Source organism: Convolutriloba macropyga, chromosome 5 (assembly GCF_964194025.1).
Source record: "Convolutriloba macropyga chromosome 5, txConMacr16.3, whole genome shotgun sequence".
Classification (NCBI taxonomy): domain Eukaryota; kingdom Metazoa; phylum Xenacoelomorpha; order Acoela; family Convolutidae; genus Convolutriloba; species Convolutriloba macropyga.
Window position 1 is genome coordinate 19,443,538 of NC_134472.1, and position 22,956 is coordinate 19,466,493.

Consider the following 22,956-nt stretch of genomic DNA (forward strand, 5'->3'; position numbering starts at 1 on the left):
CTAGGGTTTCCCGTGTCTGAGAACAAAAAGTTAGACGAAAAAAGTCAGAGTCAAGTTTAAAATCCCATAGAACAGACCAAAGGACTCCAATGAAAGCTAAGACCTGTTTGAGAGTTAGTCATTATTCCTGAGGTGAAGAGTTCTCGCTAACTTAATAGCGAAAAACTTCACTTCAGAGCAAATAAACTATTTCCTAATATTGCCTTGGCATTAAACAACTCAACTTATATCGACATAACACAACGGCGATTAGTAGTGCCAAAAACATACACATTTCTAATCGCAAACTTTTATCCAATCAGATCGTTCTGAAATTAGTGCAACATTTTTCAACTAGTGCAGCATTTGGTTGCATAGTTCAACTAGCGCAACATTTAGTAGCATCGTTCAACATTATCGAGCATGGCTTCAAAATTCGATTTGTAGGACTCACCTCTCTGCCTTCTTTGAAGAACAACTCTTTGACTTTGTGCAGTTTCTGTTCTCTGTTCAGGTGGGCGAGAGAGGTGGCCTGTTCTATCTTGTAGTTCACTGCCTCCTCCATGAACTCACGCAACAGAGTGGCCGACACTTCCTCCCCAGGGTCCACCATACCCTAAGGAACACGTTAACCTTAGCAAGCCCGGCTAGCTCAGTCGGTAGAGCATGGGACTCTTAATCCCAGGGTCGTGGGTTCGAGCCCCACGTTGGGCGTAACTTTTAAATTGCCACTTCTGCAGTAGACATAAATAGCGAGAGCGTATATTATTATAATATACTGCTTTTCTTTAAATTCCGTGGATTGCAAATATGCGGTTCTCATTGGTTCTCATTTTAAGCATATTCTACCATCCTAACCTGGGTAATTTCAGCTCAAGTTCGGTAAGAATAGTTTCATATCAAGTCCCACGGATTCATGGTCGTGACAGTTACATCTGAACTTATCTCGCTCATGTATCATTAGGCTAAGTCTATCTAATAATTTAAACTATTGGGTAAAATAATGATTAATTGGGCACATTGGGTATTATCTAGACACCGTGATAGCATACCCCTGGAATAGCAGTATCTCCCGTATCCTTGCGAGTAATGGCTACAAATTCCAAAACTGGCTTTCCTTTCTTCACCACTCTCTCCCCTTTCGTATCCAGCTTCCATCTAAATCAATCATTGTCTTTTCATCATCATGTCACGGTCAGAGCGAAATACCGTAGCAATAACCTTGACTAACGACGGGGGGGGGCGACTAGTAAGGACCTATGACAAATTCATCGTGACTTATTTCCTTTAAAAGCCTGGTGTTAGATCGATTTATCATCCCGCTTCTGATTGCAAAAAGTCAAATCACACACAAAAGAGATTCAATTCTAAAACATACCCGGCAGATTGCCGGAAAATAGCCACTGTTGATTCCCATATCCAAAATTGTGATTGAAAGAAGAGAAAAAACTAATAAAAAAATGATTTTTGTACACAATTAATTTTAAACTGTAAACTATTTTGATGTCACTTTGGAGGTGAACATACTCCTGTTTCGTAGTGAGACGACAGAGCGGCTAGCATCAATAACAATAAGCATTAGAGATGGTAACTAAGAACAAAGTTCGCGTAACAGGCATCTAAAAATGGGCTTTATGAGTTTATCACATTTCTATTTCTGATTTCCTTTTTTGATACTGACTCTGTTCATTTCGAATTGCTTTGCTGCGCAACTGCTGTCTAGAAGCACTTTGAGCAGAATGAGCTAAAATGAAACTAGCTTAGAGAAGACAAAAAGATTTCACGCAAAATGTTGAACAAGCTGCGAGCTAAGGTAAAGCAAAATATTTTAGTTCGACGAAGTAAAAAACATAGCAGGACAAGTCCTGACGTACAATTCAAAGAATTTTCATTGACTAAACAAAAAACTAGACCTGGAATGAACTATGAATGGATTGGGAATTTAGAAAAAAATGCGATACAAAAAATCGAAAAAAATTAGTAAAAACCAAAGTGAAAACCAAAAAACCACTAGCGAGAATACGAATTTTTGTTCAAAAGCCGTTTCCTCAATCTACTTTAAAATTAGAGCGAAAAAAAGTCACGCCGCAAAACCACTCGCTTTTTCGCTCCACTTCCTGTTTCGGCGTGACCAAAATCGCCACTCCAATTTGACTTCAAAAATCATGAAAATGTGTGAAAAGATCTTTAAAAAAAAGACAGCACCCCAATACAATTCAAATTCTTTGAATTGTAAAAAAAACATAGCAGGACAAGTCCTGACGTGCAATTAATAGAAATTTCATTGACAAAACAAAAAACTAGACCTAGAACAAACTATGAGTGAATTGGGGAAATCCATTTTAAAAAAATATATCAACAAATAAAAAACAGAAAATCAATGTTAAAATGCCGCATGTGAAATTGTCACATGTGAACGAAAAACCACTAGCGAGAAAACTAATTTTTGTTCAAACACTGTTTTCTCACTCACTTTTTCACAACTCGCTTTTTCGCTCAACTTCCTGTTTCGGTGTTACCAAAATCACTACTCCAATTTAGGAGCGCTATGATAGCCGGATGGGAAGCTGAGGCAGCTATTAAACAGTTGAAAAGAAAATCAATAATTTCCTCACAGGTTGAAAAAATAGGGGTTTCCACTTTTACACGATCAATGGTGATTTACATAGTTATATAGACACAGTAACAAATATTCCTAATAGGCTGGATATAAGTTGATGAGGAAAAATGTCTTCGAATTAAATTCCAGAACCGGTGAAAAATAGTTTTGAACAGTAAAAACGACTTAGTATAAATCATTTAACGACACACCAAATAGACTTTTATCCTAGCATAAAAATAACATATAAAAAACAACCTACGAGAAGAAACTAACAGCGATATGAATGCAACACCTTGAACTTGAAACGAAACTGATTAAGAAGAAAACCACGAAACAAAAGAATAAGCTCTAATCATCTGTTTTACTTCGACGTTCATTATGGGTAGTCGCTCCAAAAGATCATGACTATCAATCAGTAGAGCGTGTTGTACTGCTATTCTGTAGAGTTTCTGCTTATTCGCTCACAAGACAGAAAAATGATAACACCTTGAAAGAAAACAACACCAAACGAAACGACAAAATTTCAATTTTAAAGAAAAATATAACGCAACTGGTCCCAAAACTGGATCAAAATCTTTAACTTTTCAAATTAATTCGAATAAACTTAAATTGTCAGAAAATACCTCGGAAAGACTAGCCAATGACTCAAAGTAGTGTTCAAAAACATCAAATTGATTTGAAAGTTCCTGGAACACATATAAGCAGGATAAAAACGAATTTTGAACGAATAACATCGAATCAAAAAAACATAGCTGGACAAGTCATAAATTGCCATCCAAAAACTAACTTAACTAAATGAACATGACAACAAAGCACAAGATCCTATAAGCGTAAAATTAAACAAACATAGCCGATACATTGCCAATATAGCTGCGAAACAGACGTACGTGGTCTAAATATTGACAGCAGCCTATGCAGAAATGAATTGATCCAGTTGTCAATCTTTTAAAAGACCAAAACATTTTCAAACTAAAAAGTTCTTTTAAAAAATCAATTCGTTATTATATTTTGCTCGCCATGCTTTATGATTAACAGTGATCATTATATAGAGGCGTCCTATATTGCCCTTAAAAGGGGTTGGAATGATAAAATTAGAAGTCGTTTAGAGATCGAGCTAAGTTAGTTAGAATCGAAAATTTATCACAGATTAGTTCAGATTAATGCTCACCGCCGATTAGTTTAAGAAATAATGTCATGCACATACGCGTAGCAAAAGAACAGTGAAATAGTGACAGGGAAATATTTAAAAATGCTCTTTCGAAACTAGCGGCGTGAAAAAATGTAAGACGATAAAGAGCGTCAGACGACAAACTTAAAACAAAAACCAAGATCACCGCAATATAGCTACGCTCAGCTTACAGCTTCGCAGCTATATTTACTAAGACACAATCAGAAACACGCTTAATTTTATTGTTGTGAGATTAAATGATTCTTATAGAAAGAGAAGGTTATTTTTTTTTTTAAAAAAACAACGTTTTGTATAAAAATGCGAGCTCCGAACCTTTGGTCCAATATTTCAAAAAAAACTTGAGTTGAGTGGGACAGTGTTGGAAAAAGTTGAAAAGACTGATTGCGATAAATTATCATATTTGCCATATCTTTAAAGCGAAAAAAATCTAGTCCTCAACAGCTGGGTTTTGAGATTAACGAAAAAGAATGGCCATTAAGGGATTTGGCACGAAATTGGAAAACAAAGATTTTGCTTTTTTGCTTACACTAAATAGATATTTTTGCGGGGTCATTTCATTTCGCGGACTCTGCAATTAAGCTGCCCTTCTTAACAAAAGATAGAATTAAACTATATGGAGGGTAACTGAGAAAAATGGCGTTTCTTAAGTTTTACTCACGAATACGGTGACACCCTGTTTTATATTTTTATTGCTCCAAAAGAAATCTCAGTGATAAAAAATCTCTTCATCGCGCAAAAAGTGGGCACTGGAACTTTTACGCTGAGGACTTTTACAACTGACATTTTGCTTCTCATCCACTTCTCTATGGCTTGACCATAAAAATTAAGCTCTCCTAATTTCAGTTATGGGTGAAATCGGATAGAATTCTGATGACGAAAAAAAACGCCAATACAACGTCGCCTTCGATTAGCGGCCCACTAAAACATTTGAAAATAAATATCATTTGCATCTTATGCATCAAGGGAGGAAAACAGATCCATTATACCTAGTAACAATGGGATCCGCTGCATGATTCGGTCCCCATCTACCTAATAGACCACGGCCCTTGAGACCTGTTCGACCGATTGGATTCCGGGGAAGGAGGTCATCTTTGCCCAGAGAGTACTGGCCCATGAAGCTCCTCCTGTCCACTTTCTTCAGAGTGTCCAATTTGTTCCAAGGCACCAACTTCTTCTGGCTGGCACTGCAAACAAAACAAGAAAAGGAACGTTAAAAACCTCCAAATTGTACAAATTCAGACAGAAAATTTCCTGATTAAGAAATCCTTCCCGGCAGGAACTCCGAAAGGCATCAACTCCGACTAATCTTAGTTATAACAATTCGAGCAAAACATGTCCAACATTTTTATATACAAAATACACGAGGGATGCACTTTGTTTTCTTGTTACATCCAATTGAAAAAAAACCTTTTTGTACTAACAATTCTGGGCTAGAGAAGTCCAAGTCTGCCCACGCGGGTCCTTCTAGCACCAGGGGGTGGGTGTAGCTGGGGGGCTCGTAGTCGTACCAGACCTTGTCCCATCCAATCAACGACCGAGGGACCTCCATCCTGCGCACCTGTATACACATTCATGGCTACTTAGTCAATTGCACGACCCAATTAATTTTTAAAATTTTCTCATAAAACTCGAAAACATTATGTAAATCTTATATCGTCAAATCAATATTGTAAAAATCATCATTATCATCTTGTAAAAATTTGTTAGGGTGGAACGGGTGTGCAGGGTTGTGGATGGGGGAATGATTTAGGGGAGGGTGGTCAAAATATAAGAAGCGCCCTTCCTACTATGAAATTGTCTCCAAAACAGTTTCAATTAATCATATATTTAGAGTCTAGTTAGCCGAAACGCTCTACAAGAACTTAACGCCCTCCGGTTACCTGTTTATCCCGATTCCGAGGACGGAAAGTCAGAAGGGTAAAAAAAATAGCATGAAATTTAGCCGGCAGATTAACGGATTAGCTGCAAAAAGAATTGCGGGCCGCATAAAAAAGATAAAAACAGATACAGATATAAGTTGCAAATTTATCGACGCAGCTCAAAAATCTATGTACAAAACATTGAGAGATAAATTAATAAGCCTTGTTTAAATTCATTCCGCTAGAGCTTAATTGCACATCTGAGTTCCTTTGACCTTAACTTTAAGTTTTAATGAGCAAAAGTCATTTTTATGACTGACGTAAAGCATGTATGATCAAAATCTAATCACGCAAATGACAACAAAACCTTTGTTAGAGATAGTGAGAAATGACGTCACGCGCGCAAACGCCGTTAGTGAGAGGAAAATTTGACTTTCTCAGCTTTGCCGTGTGAACGAATCTACACCAAAAAAGAGCGTCAGACGACAAAACCCAAAACATAGCTAGAAGAATTCCGCCAGTAGCCTGAAGCGTCGGAACTTGACAAATAAAACAATAATAAAAACCTTTTGTCTCAAAACATTACCTCTGTACTTGAACAGATTTGATTTAAAAATTTGGTGCCAGTTGCGAACTCAACCAGAAAGACCTAAGCATTGACATTATTGGAAACAGCTAAAAAACAAAACAACTACGAAATGATTTAGAGACAACAAAAAAGGCCACACATATTTAAAGCAGAAGGCCATACATTTAAAGCACATATTTATTGAATTTCATATCATCAAAAATATTTGGTAACGTTGATAAACCGCTAAAACTATTAGAAATGTCAAACACTAGGCTCAAAAAACTGACAGGTCGTAAAAAATTGAGAAATAACTCATTATACTGGTTTTTACAAAACTAGAACTCAGCAATCAAACTGATTTTTTAATAAAAAGAATATATATATTTAGGCCTAACTAGTTTTTGTTTTTCAGTCATAACAATTGAAATGAATACGAGAACATACTTCTCTCTAGTCGGAGAGATTATAGACAAAATGCGTACAAACTATTGCAAAATTAAATTAATCACGAGAAAAGACAAAAGAAATAAAATGATAATCAAAGCAAAAAAAATTGTTTAATACCAAAACCGAGGCCCTAAAATAATAGCAGAATAAATAATCAGTCAAAACTTTCAACAAAACTTTGGCAAACTCTAATTGCTGCATTATATTAAATAAAATGAATTGCAAAAAAATTCGGGGAAAAATCCGAGAAAAGGCTTAAAAAGTTAATGAGTTTAGCCTTTTTCTTAGATTTGTTTAAATTTACCCTTAATATTTATCCAAGAAAAAGGCTAAAAACATTGAACTTCTTCAACAACTGATTAAACCAGAGCTAATAAAACTATAGGTCATAAGAGAAATCTAGAACAACACATGCTGGGTTGGAAAGAATATGGATTATGGACACATTGTAGATAAACATAAATATATTTCAGTAAAAAAAATACTATCGTCATTTACCATTTGATACTTAAAGAAAGTACTTAGCCATTCTCCTGTACAGATAATAAAACTAAAAAGAGTTCACAAATTCGAAACATTAACATATTTCGAAAAGAAATGTAAAAATAAATCTCAAATTTCACTTCTGAATAACTATTTGCCGAATTTCTAAGACTTATCGCAAAAAAACTTTCAAATATCATGGAAACAAAATTAAAATCCCTGAAGCTGGGCAAAAACTCTTTTTCTAGAAACTAAAACCAAAATACAAACAAAAAACTGAGAAATATTGGACAAAAAACGCCAGAATCAAATTAGCATTTGTACAATTTTTTGAAAAACAAAAAGATCTCACGTTAGAAAGAGGCATTCAATGCATGAATTATCAAAAATAAATTGTCATATGCACTGTGTTTTGAAAACCAAAACGACCGCCAAAAGGTCGAGAAATGAAGACGTTAATGGAAAAAAGTCGAAAATTGAGAAATATGAGACCATTTTGCACTTGAAACGCAATGTTAGGCTTCCAAAAACCCAGTAATATCAATTTCAAATGGATACCTAATAACTAAGAGCATTGACTAAAAATTGACTTCACAAAAACACATTACAAGCAGAAAAAACTGGGCCAATTGGACGAAAAAAAACAACTATACGCGCTGTAAAAGAAACTTTTTTCAAATCAAAAAGTCATTAGAAAACCCATACTCCTCTTCGATTCGTAAGAAACCAGGAACACCACAATATAGCTAACCTCAGCTTACAGTTTCACAGTAATAAAAAGACTGCATGACTTACATAATAGCTACAAACTTCGTTCGAGAGCAATTAAACAATGAAATATTCACTACCAGCAAGGTATCATAAATGATCTTCTATAACTGCTGATATGTTTACACCTTTATGACTGTATTCATTTACAGAAATGGCTATTTCATTTCTTAGCAGGCTACACAAACAATTACTGGCACAAGAAGGTGCATTAGTTTGTTCATACATGGTTTCAGAAATTAAAATATGGGAATGGGGATTCAAAATGTTTTAAATATGCAAACTCACAAGACCGCATGCAATAGGCTTACACTTGTTGACAAAAAACACACATAACGCGGTAAACGGCTTGTTTTTACATGGTAAACGGCTTGTTTTTGAGAACATTTTTTGGCCGTTTCGTTTTCACATAATTTTCTTCTTTTATTTTAATATCAATCGCCGCATAAGTTTAATGGATCTACATTTGCATAAACTAACCAGTTTGCTTACTGGCAAATCCAGATTGAAGATGGCCATTTTCCATTATCACCATTGTTTGAGTCCCACGTGAAATCTGTTGATCTTGCTTATGCCTCGATAATTTTAAACAAGATTTTTCACTGTGAGCTCAAAAACTTTTGAGCAAGTAGAACAGATTCCACGTGACTCCACATTCCGTTGCTTACGGAAAAAGTATTATAACCGGCTTAAGTTATGTTGACTAAAAGTGGCTTCTAAAACAGGCAGGTAACCATGAAAAATTGCAATTTGTGCGTTTAATTTTGTCATCGAAGGTATGTTCAACAACCAACCTCGTAGTAGTCCAAAGTAAGAGCCTTGACGTGTTTGAGAGGTGGAGAAGGAGGCTTATTCTGAGCATTTGCAGCTGTCAGTTTGTTACTGTCGTTCGGAGGGGCTGACGAAGCTACAGGTTGGACAGTCTTCACACTGTCAGGCCGCAACTGGCCATTCAGAGGCGAATCTAAAATGAACACCCGCATTCAATCTCCGCCTACCTCTTCGCTATTTTAACTGCTTCCTTTCTTCTAGTTAACAATTTTCAAGTTCGTCAGAAAGTGTGGACAAACTATTGCGTGTTTTGCCCTGATAAGGGTTGAATAGCCACAACAATTGGTAGATGCCATTTTAAAGGTTTGAAAGTTTCGATTAGTTAAAGACCATAATCTACCGATTCTACCGTAAAAGGAAACGGTTCCAATTGTAGATTAGGCAAACTTAGTTTTTGATAGAGGGAAAAACGTTTTCCCATTTAAGTATTATGTTACATAAGTGTTTTTAGCGTGAATCTTGTAGCGGGAATTATAGTGGCAAGTCTGGGTGGGTCTTTTATTACGCCTGTTAATTTCAGAAGCAACCGTGATAAGTATTTGAAAACCCAGTGATAGGAATATCACATAGCAACAAACACATTTTAATCTTAAACTGACAAAGCTCTATGAAAGCAAAAGGTCATTTTTATTAAAATTGGAAGAATTCGACCTGCTTCCACCATAGATCACATAAGTCTCATCATTTGTAGCAAAAATAGAAGAGACAAAATTTCTTCCTATGGAATATTTGGCTTTGACTGACGTTTGAACAGATCTTGCAGAATGTGGTCAAAAGGTAAAAACCATAAAAACTGGGATCTTTTTCGTTTGTGCCCCCCCCCCCCCCGCTTAGTGGGTGCATATTGCACCCCCAGACACACGTATCATATTTTTACATAACTATTTACTATGTAATGACACCTGTTCCGTAACTGGGGGTGCATAACGTCCTGGGGGTGCATAAAAGGAAAAGATCCAAAAACAGAGGGCCCAAATAATAGCCTTTGAGAGGCTGACGGCGGTTATTAAACACTAGAATCCTATTTATTACTCTAAAGTATTCTAAAACAGACGTCAATGTTCTAAAAGAAATAAGTCGAGCAGACAGACATCAGCTGGAAAAAAAAACCTGTAGGATACCAATCAAACTCTTCTTCGAATAGTAAAAACCCGTACAAAACCAGCACTCTTCTTCGAAACACAAACCCCACGACGACACCAATAGGCTGACCATCGCTTACGGCTATTCAGGGGAACAAAAATGCATTTACTGTAAGAACTTTCAATACAATAAAAACAGAAAATATCAAAAATCTCATTAGCAGACTGAAATTATGTTCCAAGCAATTTTTTCACTCTAGTTCAAAATTATTTTTTAAAAGGAATTAGACCTTGACAGCACTCGCTTTTCGCTTCGCCACACAGAGTGAAAACAGGGATAGCTCCCTAATACAAATCAAATACTTCAAATCAAAGCCAAAGATAAGGCCATTTTTTTAAACATGTAAATTACTCACAATATAAGGTTAGATATCTACATGCTCTAAAATGTTAAATAAATTAATCAGCATTGTTATTAACATAATAATCTTCAAATTGTGGCTGTTCGTTCTCATAAGTAAAAATAGGATTTGAAGGCTCGTCATTATAATAACTCACCAGAAAACAAGTCAGGAGGTGGTAGTGGTCTGTTAGGGTTACTTTTGCCCTTACACACAGCATCAGCCACAAATTGCATCATTGAGTTCATATAGTCCAGCTGTTTGCCCACTGTGTCCATCTGTAATCAACCATAACAGCACATTATTCACTGAGCTTAAGAAGAAAACAAGCTTCATTTACACGTTACAGCAAGTTCGGAACGTTTCATTCCTGAATGCATATTACCCCCCTTTGAGTCCGGAAGAGGTGGAATACCAGAACTTCTACTAATGCCACTACGATTGAATATTGCCAAACGTTTCAGTTATCAAACTCCGAAGCCGAGTATTTTTTATAACTTTGACTGATAAAATTCGTGTGGTAATGTGCAATAGCAACTCTCGTTGCTATTACAACAGTTGCATAACTTACACCACACTGCAGCTTAGTGTGTCTTTTCCGCCACTCTTCATATAGCAACAGTCGCACGAAACAGTGGTCTAATCGAAACTGAGTTTCATCAGTTTCAGATGATCGAGGTATTCAATGGATGCCAACATGAATTTTCATTATAAGTTAAGCAACTGCTGTTATCGCAACAAGAGTTGATTAAAACATTTAAGTCCAGAAAACTTAGCATTCTCTATATTTTTCGCGTCATTGTTTGTTTGAACAATAATATAAAAGTTTCAAACATTTAGTTATACAGCTTTCGATGAGACTCAACAAGGTCTCCTTCAGTGAGACCCTTCAGATGAGATAGCAAGGTGAATCGATAACGAGCGTACGTACATTATGTTCCACTCAGTTATTTACTTAATAAGTAAATTATCAAAAATTCAAAAAAGAAATCCGTTTATTTCGATGCATCTCCACGGATGAGCTATAAACATAACATAGCCGGCAGATTGCCGGAAAATAGCCGCGATAGACGCTCGTGGCCTTCCAGGAATTGAAACACCTAAAGAAATAAGATAGACAGATCGACCACCAGTCCTTCAATAGACCACTAGACTTTTCGGGTTAGCTTCGGACTGTCAATTTTTGACACATACGTTCTATAAGGAAAACGCCCTTAAAGAGCTATTTCAAAATTGATATTCGAAATCAAAAACTCAAGACTGATAATCACAAATTAGGTCATATAAGATTGGCACAACTTAGATGCACACTATTAACTATTAAATCTTCATTAAAAATTAAAGTTCCATAAGTGAGTTCAGAAGTCAATTTTTTGAGTGAGGTAAGTCACGCAATTGACCTAAAAGCAGAAACAACGTCACGTACACAAATTTTAACTGCAAAGCAATAGAAGTCACTGAAGTCAATTCCAAGAAGTCAGGTCGTAAGAATCCTCGATGGAGACGACGAATTAAAAAAAAAACCACGATGTCCCCAATAATAGCCGCTATCGCTTCGCGGCTATTATAAACAGAGCCCTCAGATTGCCGGAAAATAGCCCCCCTTGACGCACATCGGGATTGAAACAGAAAAAGAAAACAGAAGAGATAGAAACTGACAAAAATTTTCTAAGTTTCAAAAAGCGTTCTAATTTGCTGTGCCCTACTTAGATTCAGCTTCTAAATTGAAAGCTATACTAAAAATTGAAAGCCCAATACTAAAGTTAGCTAGCAATCGCTCAAATGAACTTTGATAACCTAATGCAAATGCACAATGACTTAATGACCGGGCTTTCTCGGTTTATCCCGTTTCTGTCGATTTTGCTCTTTTGACTTTGACCGTATTCAATACATTGCGTAATTCAATTTAAAGAAAGAAGTTAAAATCTATTCAGTTGAAAGAGTGAGTGAGGAAAGTGAAAAGTCAAACATGACTTATGTAAAACGAAAAACGTGATCAAAAGGTAAAGCAAATGAAAAAACATAGCAGGACAAGTCCTGACGTACAATTCAACGAATTTTAATTGACTAAACAAAAAACAAGACCTAGAACGGACTATTAATGGATTGAAAAAACCGTTTAGAAGAAATCCAATCCAAAAAATTGAAAAAAAACCGGCGAAAATCAAAGTGAAATTGCCGCATGTAAACAAAAAACCACTAGCGAGAAACCGAATTTTTGTTGAAACACCGTTTTCTCACTCTACTTTAAAATTAGAGCAAAAAAATTTCACGCCGCAAAACCACTCGCTTTTTTGCTCCACTTCCTGTTTCGGCGTGACCAAAATCACTACTCCAATTTGACTTCAAAAAGCATGAAAATGTGCGAAAAATCTTGAAAAAAAAGACAGCGCCCAAATACAATTCAAATTCTTTGAGTTGTAAAAAACATCAGGGCAAGTCCTGACAGAATTCAAAGAATTTTCATTGACTAAAGAAGAAACTAGACCTAGAATGAACTATGTATAAATTAGGAAAAACCATAAAGACGAAATCATTTCAAAAATCGAAAAACAGTAAAAACCAATGTCAAAATGACGCATGTGGACTTAAGCCACAAGAGAGATTAAAATTTAGATCAAACACCGTTTTCTCACTCTACTTTAAAATTAGAGCGAAAAATATCACGCCGCAAAACCACTCGCTTTTTTGCTCCACTTCCTGTTTTGGCATGAAAGTGAAATGTGGAGGATCACGCTCACCAAAAAAAGAAGCCAGTAATCATATTAGAATGCAAACAATGCGTACCCAAAATCCAAAACAAAACTGAAAACCAAACACAAATTGCTGGAGCAAAAATCTCTGCTTAAAAATTAGTACTTAAACTCATCACTTCAATTTGACTTCAAAAAAATGAAAACGTGTGAACAGATCTTCAAATATACCCAACAGATTGCCGGAAAAAAAGCCGCCGTTGATTCCCATAACTGAGATTGGGATTGAAAGAAGAGAGAAAACTGATGAAAAAATGATTTTTGTACAAAAGCAATTCTGAAAGTGCAAACTATTTTGATGTCATTTTAGAGCTGAACATACTCCTATTTCGTAGTGAGACGAAACAAGGGCTAATATCAATACCAATAAGCGATTGAGATGGCAACTATAAACAAAGTTAAAAACGCATCTAAAATTGGGCTTTAAAAAGACAAATGAAACATACCCGGCAGATTGCCGGGCAATAGCCGCCGTTGATTCCCATAGATCGGGAGAAAGGTTGGGATTGAAAGAAAAGAAAACATAGCTGGCAGATTGCCAGAAAATAGCCGCAATAGATTCGTAGATCGGCAGTCTAAGAAAAACAGTAAAAAAGACAGACCAAAAAATTCGTCTTTTAATTGAAGGCTGATCTGTTATAATTTGATTAAAAATCTGTATAAGTTATTGCTGCCTCTATTAGCTGATCTAAAATAACCTTCATTTAGAGTGACACACACCCATTTGACCTTATCTCTTTGAACTAAAGTAAATAAAAGTCAATTTCAAAGTGAGGAAGTCATTTTTGAGAGTGAGGTAAGTCAAGCGTGACCAAACATTTAATCACGCGCATGAACAAAAAAACTCGCTCCACTAAGAGCGAAAAGTGACGTCACATATGCAATTCAGTTGAAATTGCATGAACGAATGAACAAAAAGTGGCTGTGACGTCATATGGTCGTAACAAAAATCATGACGACGAAATAAAAAAAAACCAAGAGAAGGCCAATAATAGCCCCAGCTATCGCTGTGCGGCTATTAAAAACTAGTATCATTACCACACAGGGCTAGTATCATTACCAATAAGCAATAGAGATGATCACTAAGAACAGAGTTCGAGTAACGGACCTCAAAAATCTGACTTTATGGGTTTGTCCCGTTTCTATTTCTGATTTCGTTTTCTGATAATGACTCTGTCCATGTCCATTTTGAATTGCTTTTCTGAGCAACTGCTGTCTAGAAACAATTTCAGCAGAATGAGAGAAGAGTGAAACTAGCCTAGAGAAGCCGAAAAGATTTCACGCAAAATGTTGAACAAGCTGTGGGCAAAGGTAAGACGAAAAAACTCAAGTACGACAAAGTTTAAAAAAATAGGAGCGCTATAATAGTCGGCTGAGAAGCTGAGACGGCTATTGAAAAAAGACAGCGCCCCAACACAATATATATTAAGAAGACATAACCGGAATATTGCCGCAATAGTTGCAAAACAGACTTTCGTGATATAGAATATAGATAGCAACAGATGCAGAATTTAGTTGAATCAGTTGCCAACCCTTTTAAAGATCAAAACGTTTTCAAACTATAAAACGTTTTTAAGTAAGTACAAATCAATTTGATAGTGAGGAAAATTTTGCTCCACTTAAAATAAAAAATGGCGTCAAGCACACAATTCAGTCGCAATTGATTGAATGTATGAACAAAAAGGAGATTTGAAGTGATTCTGGCGTCATACCGTCGGAACAAAAATCTTGACGACGAATCAAGAAACGAGCAGGACAAGTTCTGACTTACAATTTAAAGAATTGTTATTGACTAAACGAAAAATTAGACCTGGAATTGAGCATTAATAAAATGGGGAAACCGTTCAAAAATTCCAATCAAAACATTAAAAAAAAACAGTTAAAATCGAAGTCAAATCGCCTCAAGTGAAAAAAACGCCAGCGATAAAACGAATTTTTGTCCATACACTTTTTTCTCAATCAACTTTAAAATAAGAGTGAAAAAATATCACGCAGCAAAAAGACTCTCTTTTTGCTCCACTTCCTGTTTCGACGTGACCAAAATCATCATTGCAAGTTGATTTCAAAAGTCAAGAAAATGTGTACCAGATCTCATAAAAAAGACAGCGCCCCCAATACAATTCAAATTCAAATCTTTGAATTTTTAAAAAAAAAACACAAGGCCATAATAGCCCCAATGTCACTTTGCGGCTATTAAAAATATGTACTCGTTCCAAAGAATAAAGTAAGAATAAAGATTTGATTTTTATACTGATTTATCTTAACTTCGCCTCAAATCACAATCTTTTGCTCCTGATTCACTTCTCAGAGATTTTTAAAATATCTCCAAAAGCCTCACTTGCATTAATAACTTAAAGCAGTTCAGAAAAACAACTTCCTCGACTAAAAAACACATGAGTTAAAGTTTAAAGCTAAAAGTTTAAATTGTAAAACTGCTCAATGTCAGAACCTACAAAATATTCATCAGCAAGCATGAACATAAATAGTGTCTTCCGAGCAAAAAAATATTTTAAAAAAATTCTGGATCAAGGAGCTTAACGTCTATTTGATTTATCGCCTACTTAAAAAAACTCCATAAAAGATATCCATGGCCAAAACTTTCTAAACAAAAATGTGATGCTGGTATAAAGTTCCCATGAAAGTTATTAACCATGTCATGAAAATAACCTTGGACTCGAGCTGTTGAACGCGTTCTGAGAGACTAGTAGGGTCATCCTCGTTCATGGGGTCAACCAGACTGGCAAGAATCCTCTCAGTGTTACCTTCAGCGTGCCTCACGTGGTACTCCAGTTTCTCTCTTTCCCCGCGATCTAACTCCCTACACACGTAAAACCAATTATTAAGAACCGATCACAAGAAAAACACAACTACCACAACTGAACAAGAGCTCTCAAATACCCCCATACACATGCAACAAAAGTCTAAAAACGGTAAAAATGGATCCAATTTATAAATGAATGAGCCTCAAGACTGACCTGATGTACTCCTCAGCATTGAGGTCCTCCCACTTGATGAGCTGTTGTATGATGGGTGATTCTTGAATCTTCATTTTGAAGTTGTAGTTGGGCATCCTCACTCTGTCCGTGCACTTGCTGAGGATGAATTTGATGAAGAAGAAAAGATGTTGCAGAAGAATTAGGGGAGGGGGCAGTGCGGGACGCTGGAAGTATTCCTTAAAAGAAAAAAAACGTCAGGGGCGAGGAGGGGCGAGCGTAGTGGCGTGGAGGGGTCCAACCAGAGTGGTTCGGGTGGAATGAGGTGGGCGAGGAGGTGGAATGAGGTGCTTGTTTTCACAAAAATATATATCAATAAGACTAATATAATTGCTAGAAACTTCGTTTGAGAGCAATTAACAATTCATGCCAAGATGTTGCACATTGGGATTGAAACAGAAAAGAAAAAATTAACAGATAGAAATTGGCTGAATTTTTCTAAAAGTCATTTTTTTATTTGGTGTGCAAATTCTGCATATTCCGTTATTTTCAAAAATTACACTTAATTCAGCTTCTAAACTGAACGCTATTAAGCATAAAACTAAAAACAGCTAGCAAACGCTTTGGTGAACTTTGGTAAACTAATGCACCATGAATCATGAATTAATGACCGGGTATATATGCTTATCCTGTTTCTTTTGATCTTTTGACTTTGCTCTTTTGACTTTGACCGTATTCGCTATATTATCTTACTCAATACGTGAAAAAATTTAAAATCCATTCAATTGAAACAAAGAGTGAAGTAAGTCAGAAGTCAAGAGTGAAAATCGTGACTTATGTAAAACCAAAAACGAGATCAAAAGGTAAAGCCAACTAAAAAACATAGCAGGACAAGTCCTGACGTACAATTAAAAAAAATCATTGACTAAACAAAAACCAGACCTAGAACTGACTATTGGACTATTTGAATTAAAAAAACCATTTCCAAAAAAAATCAGATAAACAATTTTAAAACTGAAAATCGGTGTCAAAATGCCGCAAGTGAAAAACAACGCCTGGCGAGAAAGAGAAACTTGGTTCAAACAGAAAAAGACCTAGAATGAACTATGAATGGATTGGAAAAACCATTTCCAAAAAAATCAGATAAACAATTTTAAAACTGAAAATCGGTGTCAAAATGCCGCAAGTGAAAAACAACGCCTGGCGAGAAAGAGAAACTTGGTTCAAACAGAAATAGACCTAGAATGAACTATGAATGGATTGGAAAAACCATTTAGAAAAAATCCGATCCAAAAAATCAAAAAACAGTAAAAGTCAAAGTGAAATTGCCACATGTGAACAAAAAACCATTAAGCGAGAAATCTAATTTTTGTTCAAAGACCGTTTTCTCACTCTACATTCCTGTTTCGGTGTGTCCAAAATCACTGCTCGAATTTGACTTCAAAAATCATGAAAATGTGTGAACAGATCTTAAAAAAGACAGCGCCCCAATACAATTCAAATTCTTTGAATTGTAAAAAGGAGAGCGCCTACATAATAGCGGTTGAGAGACTGACGGCGGTTATTAACAAAACAGAAAGTCAATCTCAAAATAATTAGCAAAGATCCCCAATTTGGCTTTTTGACAAAACCAATACATTACAAATAAAAAATGTCCATTAAAAAGGCTAGATAAGATGCGCGAATCAATTTTCATTATCACAGTGAACAAGAGAAACAAGGAGGCTCGGTTTTGTGTGCGCACAATAAATCCGACCCATTTCATATATAAAAAGAGTACAATCCAATGTAGAACCTACATAACAGAACGTTTGTAATACTTTGCCTTATTGAGTTCAGGTCTCAAGGTATGAAGGAAATTTTTCAGAAAAAAAATAACCAACGCCTTCTTATTAGGGACATTTACTACACACATGAGTTTCTCTGACCTTAAATTAATTCAGTGAAAACTTAAATTCTAGAAAACAAAAATCTTTTTGTTAAGTGGTAACGTATGATGACAATCTAATCACATAACTTACATTTTGATAGACAGAGTGAGAATGACGTCACGTACACAAATGCCGTTAGTTAGAGAAAGCTGTCATTCAAACATTGGATTTTTTCTGCTCTGCTGCGTGAAGTAAAACAAAAAAGATCACCAGACGACGAAATAAACCATAGCAGGAAAAGTCCTGACTTTCAATCCAAAAAATCGAATTAACTAACGACCCGACAATCAACGTTTTCAAGCAAAAACAAACAATGATAATCAACACAGAGCATACCCCTATGTGCGCAAAAAACCTTAAAGTAATATAAGACCAATTTCCAAAAATTATATTAAAAACACGCCTTAGAGTGCATAAGTCACTTTGTTGATAAAGATTAAGTCCCATACGATCAAAATCTAATAACCCAAATGACCTAAAAGCTGTTGATAGAGTGAGTTTGCTCAAATACTTGAAAACTGGAAAAATCTGTTTTGTTAAGAGAATTCCTGACAAAGCAGATAAAAGATTTATCAAAACGAAAATCTTATTTTTATTATTATAAGAAAAACTGTTCAAATCATAAAAACCATTAACTGTCGTTTGATAAATTCAAAAAAACAGGAGCTATACAAGTTAAAACATTTACGACATTTTAGATAGATAAACAGTGAAAATAGAAGTCAATTTGCTTCTACACGACGAGGAAAAATGGGCTTTCAAAAACCCAAACCATAATTTTATACGAAGACCAATTTCGCACTTCGAAGATAATATAAAAACCCAAAAAAAACCACGCCCCAAAAAATACTATGATCAAGAAATTAAAGTTCCTCATTAAAAAGGGGTACACAGTTACCAAAGAAATACATTGAAGCAAAAGGAAGCGTAAAATATTTCAAGCTGAGATTTTATACCATCGGCTGACTTTCGTCTTTTTTGCGACAAAGTACAGCACTATTAAAATGCCGCTCTGCTATTAAAAGGAAAGGAGTCACGACTTTATTTAACCACAGATAGTTGACAACTTTTTTGCTTCTCTAAAACAAATTAAGTTTGTATTTATATTTAGCCTTTTGTTTTTTGGAGTCCCGAACATTCCCAAAATCAGTAGTTGAAAATCAGTAAAATTGGAGTGATTAACAGATGTCCAAGAAAAAGATAGTAAACATCAATTCTGAGTATAATCTCATGAAAAGTTAGAATTGAAAGATTTGAAGGCTAAGATAATACTACTTTCCAGTGTTTAAGTTAAACCATCACTGGCAAATATGTTTAAGGGTTATGCGGTGAACGACTTCTCATTTCAGCTTGATGAAGAGAAAACTCAAAAGCTTGAAATGGCACCAAAATGGCATCTTGAAAAACCCAAATGGCATCAAATTAGTTAAAAATGGTTCAATGAGCAATTTCTATATTTCAAGTTTTTTCACGGCATCATTTATATTTTAATTTTGAAAAAAACTTCTTCTTTCTTATACCTTAGTAAAACTAGCACTAAACTTTAGTACTTTTCAATTTTTGAGACAGTTAAAATTCCGAGTGTTTTCATTCTGTGTCTTCTGATATTTAAACTCTAAGTTGATAATGGTCGAAAACGTAAATCTCAAAGTACATACCTAGAAATCAAACTCTGCTGTAAATGGTTCAATGAGCAATTTCTATATTTCAAGTTTTTTCACGGCATCATTTATATTTTAATTTTGAAAAAAACTTCTTCTTTCTTATACCTTAGTAAAACTAGCACTAAACTTTAGTACTTTTCAATTTTTGAGACAGTTAAAATTCCGAGTGTTTTCATTCTGTGTCTTCTGATATTTAAACTCTAAGTTGATAATGGTCGAAAACGTAAATCTCAAAGTACATACCTAGAAATCAAACTCTGCTGTAAAAGCAGAATCGTGAAATTTGTCTAAAAAGAGACGGTCAAATATAAAATTTTAACTTTCGATCAAAGATCAGAAATGCATGTGCAGAAAAAGGACTGCTCGAAACAATGGTCAAAAGTTCTCAAACTAAATCAATTGGTTAAACTTGATATAAATTTTTAAGACCTATTTGATTGCAAACACTATTTCTCAGTAAAAACTTTGCCTTTCTGCCAGCTGTTGAGAATAGCAGTTTCCACAAACAATATAGGTATCAAAATACAACCATATTAAATTACAGGGACAATTCTCACAATACATAGCCGACAAATTACCGAACATAGCCGCCATTGACCCCTGCTCGGCGTTGAGATTGGAACAAATAGAAAAGAAAACGAGAAAAACTGACGCAGCCTAATTTTATCTAATTGTTTTAATTAAGCCTATAAATTAACGACAACTGCGCCCCACGAGAAGGCCAATTTTTGAGACTAAGCGGCCAATCCAGAAGAAGAGCAACAAAAACAGGCAAGACACAAAATCTAAAAATATTTAAGCAAGGAAAAAAACTTCAAGTCTTAAACAAAGCCGGCAATGCCGTATAATCGAGATAGAAACAGATACAAATACAAATTGGGAAAGTTATCGATTAAAAAAAAGCTATCTGACTTGGCTGACCAAGCGCGAAAGTTAACTGAAGGATGTCAAAAGCAATATTAAATTATCGATACAAGGTTTATATAGTCTATAGTTGAGAAAACAACAGAGAGACGATAAAAAGTGTACTTGTTGTGAAGAATTTCACGACAAATACAACTTCAAAACAAAAGTCACAAAATAACTTATTTTTTAAGCAAGTAGTAAAAAGTAGTGAAAAACTTGAGATCTTAACTGAAACTATCACATAGCTTCTATTAAGCCTCATTAGGGGGCCAATGAGACCAGTCACTAAGGAGATGGACAACAGCCAAAAAAGTGAAACAGAAATAGCTGATTCTTCATTCAAAAAAACAGTATGAGTTATTTAATCTAATAACTTCCCTTTGATGAAATCAAAAAAACAATTAGTCGCTATTAAAACACATGCATGACATTTTGGAACCTTTGGTTTAAAAAACAAGGAAAAAACCGAAGATTTGTTTTCATTGCTTTCTCGCTCCATTTTAAAGGTAATTTGAAGAACATAGCTGGCAGATTCCCAGAAAATAGCCGCAATAGCTTTGTAGATCTGCAGCCTCAAAAAAACAGTAAAAAAGACAGACCAAAAAATTCCTCTTTTCATTGAAGGCTGATATGTTATATTTTGATTTAAAATCTGTAAAAGTTTTTGCTGCCTCTATTAACTGCTCTCTAATAACCTTCATTTAGAGTGACATACACCCATTTGACCTTATATCTTTCAATTTAAAGAAAAGTCAATTTCAAAGTGGGGAAGTCATTTTTGATAGTGAAGTAAGCCAAGTGTGACCAAAAATTTAATGACCCAAATGAACAAAAAACTTCGCTTCACTAAGAGACGTCACGCACGCCTTTCAGTAGAAATTGCATGAACGAATGAACAAAAAGCAAATTTGAAGTGGTTGTGACGTCATATGGTCGTAACAAAAATCGCGACGACGAAATTAAAAAAAACCAAGAGAAGGCCAATAATAGCCGCAGCTATCGCTGTGCGGCTATTGAAAATTAACAATTCAGACCTACACGATTTTTCGCTGCCTTCATTGCTCCAGTATGATTAAATTCACCACTCTAATTTGACTTCTCATTGAGATCAAAAATTCGAAAAAAGTGTGAACGGACCTGTAAAAGACAGTGCACCAATACAATCCAAAGCCTTATACAACCTCCAACATAAAACAAAATACACGTCAATATAACCACGCTCAGCTCACAGCTATAATAAAAATAATAATAATAATAATAAAAATAATAATAATAATAATAATAATAATAATAATAATAAAAATAATAATAATAATATTATAAAAATGATAAAAATTAACAACAATCAAATACCACTTTGACTAAGAACTTAAAGGGTACGAACTTAGCAAAAACATTCATCGAAACTTAAAGAAGCGTAAGAAATTTTGAGCTGAAACTTAGTATTTGCTGACCTTACTGTTTTTTGCTAAAAGGTTTAGCAATATTGAAATGACACTCTGTTAATGAAATCAAAACAATATCTTGTATTTAGCAATTGGCTTCTTTGGAGCCCCGAAATTTAGATGTCGAAAGAATAAGCAAATTTTCCTGAGAATCAGTAATACGAAATCGGTAAAATTAGACGGGTAAGCAAATATTCAATAAGTAGATAGGAAACCTCACTTCTGATCGTACTCTAACGTAAGGTTAGAGTTGAGAGATTTGAAAGCTAAGATTATCTTACCTTCCATTGCTTCACTTAAACCATCATAATGGCATTTTTAATTGGATACCCCGTAAACATCTTAATTCTATTTTTTTTACATCTCATCTCATTTTATCGCATATTATCTCATTTTACATCTTATCTCATTTTTACCCAGTAATCAACATCTTATCTCAGATTAATCAAGAGAAACTTAACCAAAAGCAATTTTATAACAACATAGCTGGCAGATTGCCAGAAAATAGCCGCAATAGATTCGTAGATCGGCCGTCTAAAAAAAGCAGTAAAAAAGACAGACCAAAAAAATTCGTCTTTTCATTGAAGGCTGAGATCTTATATTTTGATTAGGAATCTGAATAAGTTATTGCTGCCTCTACCAGCTGCTCTTAAATAACCTTCATTTAGAGTGACACACACCCATTTGACCTTATCTCTTTGAATTAAAATAAATAAAAGTCAATTTCAAAGTGAGGAAGTCATTTTTGAGAGTGAGGTAAGTCAAGTGTGACCAAAAATTTAATCACGCGCATGAACAAAAAAATTCGCTCCACTAAGAGCGAAAAATGACGTCACACATGCAATTCATTTGAAATTGCATGAACGAATGAACAAAAAGTCGCTGTGACGTCATATGGTCGTAACAAAAATCATGACGACGAAATAAAAAAACATAGCAGGACAAGTCCTGACGTACAATTCAAAGAATTTTCATTGACTAAACAGAAAAACTAAACCTAGAATGGACTATGAGTGAATTGAGAAAACCATTTTTTAAAAAAAATAGAAAAAAGTAAGAAAAAAACAGAAAATCAATGTCAAAATGCCGCATGTGAACAAAAAAACCACTAG

General features: G+C 35.0%; 1 protein-coding gene and 1 non-coding gene across 8 annotated transcripts in view; one reads left to right on the forward strand and one right to left on the reverse strand.

Moving 5' to 3' along the window:
* Positions 1 to 22,956, reverse strand: part of LOC142339202 (transient receptor potential cation channel subfamily M member-like 2) — a 143,300-nt gene that overhangs the window by 11,036 nt on the left and 109,308 nt on the right. For all 7 annotated transcript variants that reach the window (XM_075389029.1, XM_075389026.1, XM_075389024.1 and 4 more), the window contains 8 exons: positions 15,941 to 16,137; positions 15,633 to 15,783; positions 10,370 to 10,490; positions 8,693 to 8,862; positions 5,192 to 5,328; positions 4,757 to 4,954; positions 1,032 to 1,137; positions 434 to 595 (listed from right to left, as the gene is read on the reverse strand). In XM_075389029.1, coding sequence (XP_075245144.1) covers positions 434 to 595; positions 1,032 to 1,137; positions 4,757 to 4,954; positions 5,192 to 5,328; positions 8,693 to 8,862; positions 10,370 to 10,490; positions 15,633 to 15,783; positions 15,941 to 16,137 — 1,242 coding nt within the window. The remainder of the gene's footprint in view (positions 1 to 433; positions 596 to 1,031; positions 1,138 to 4,756; positions 4,955 to 5,191; positions 5,329 to 8,692; positions 8,863 to 10,369; positions 10,491 to 15,632; positions 15,784 to 15,940; positions 16,138 to 22,956) is intronic.
* Positions 621 to 693, forward strand: Trnak-cuu (transfer RNA lysine (anticodon CUU)). The gene has a single exon. It is a non-coding gene; the product is annotated as a tRNA-Lys (tRNA).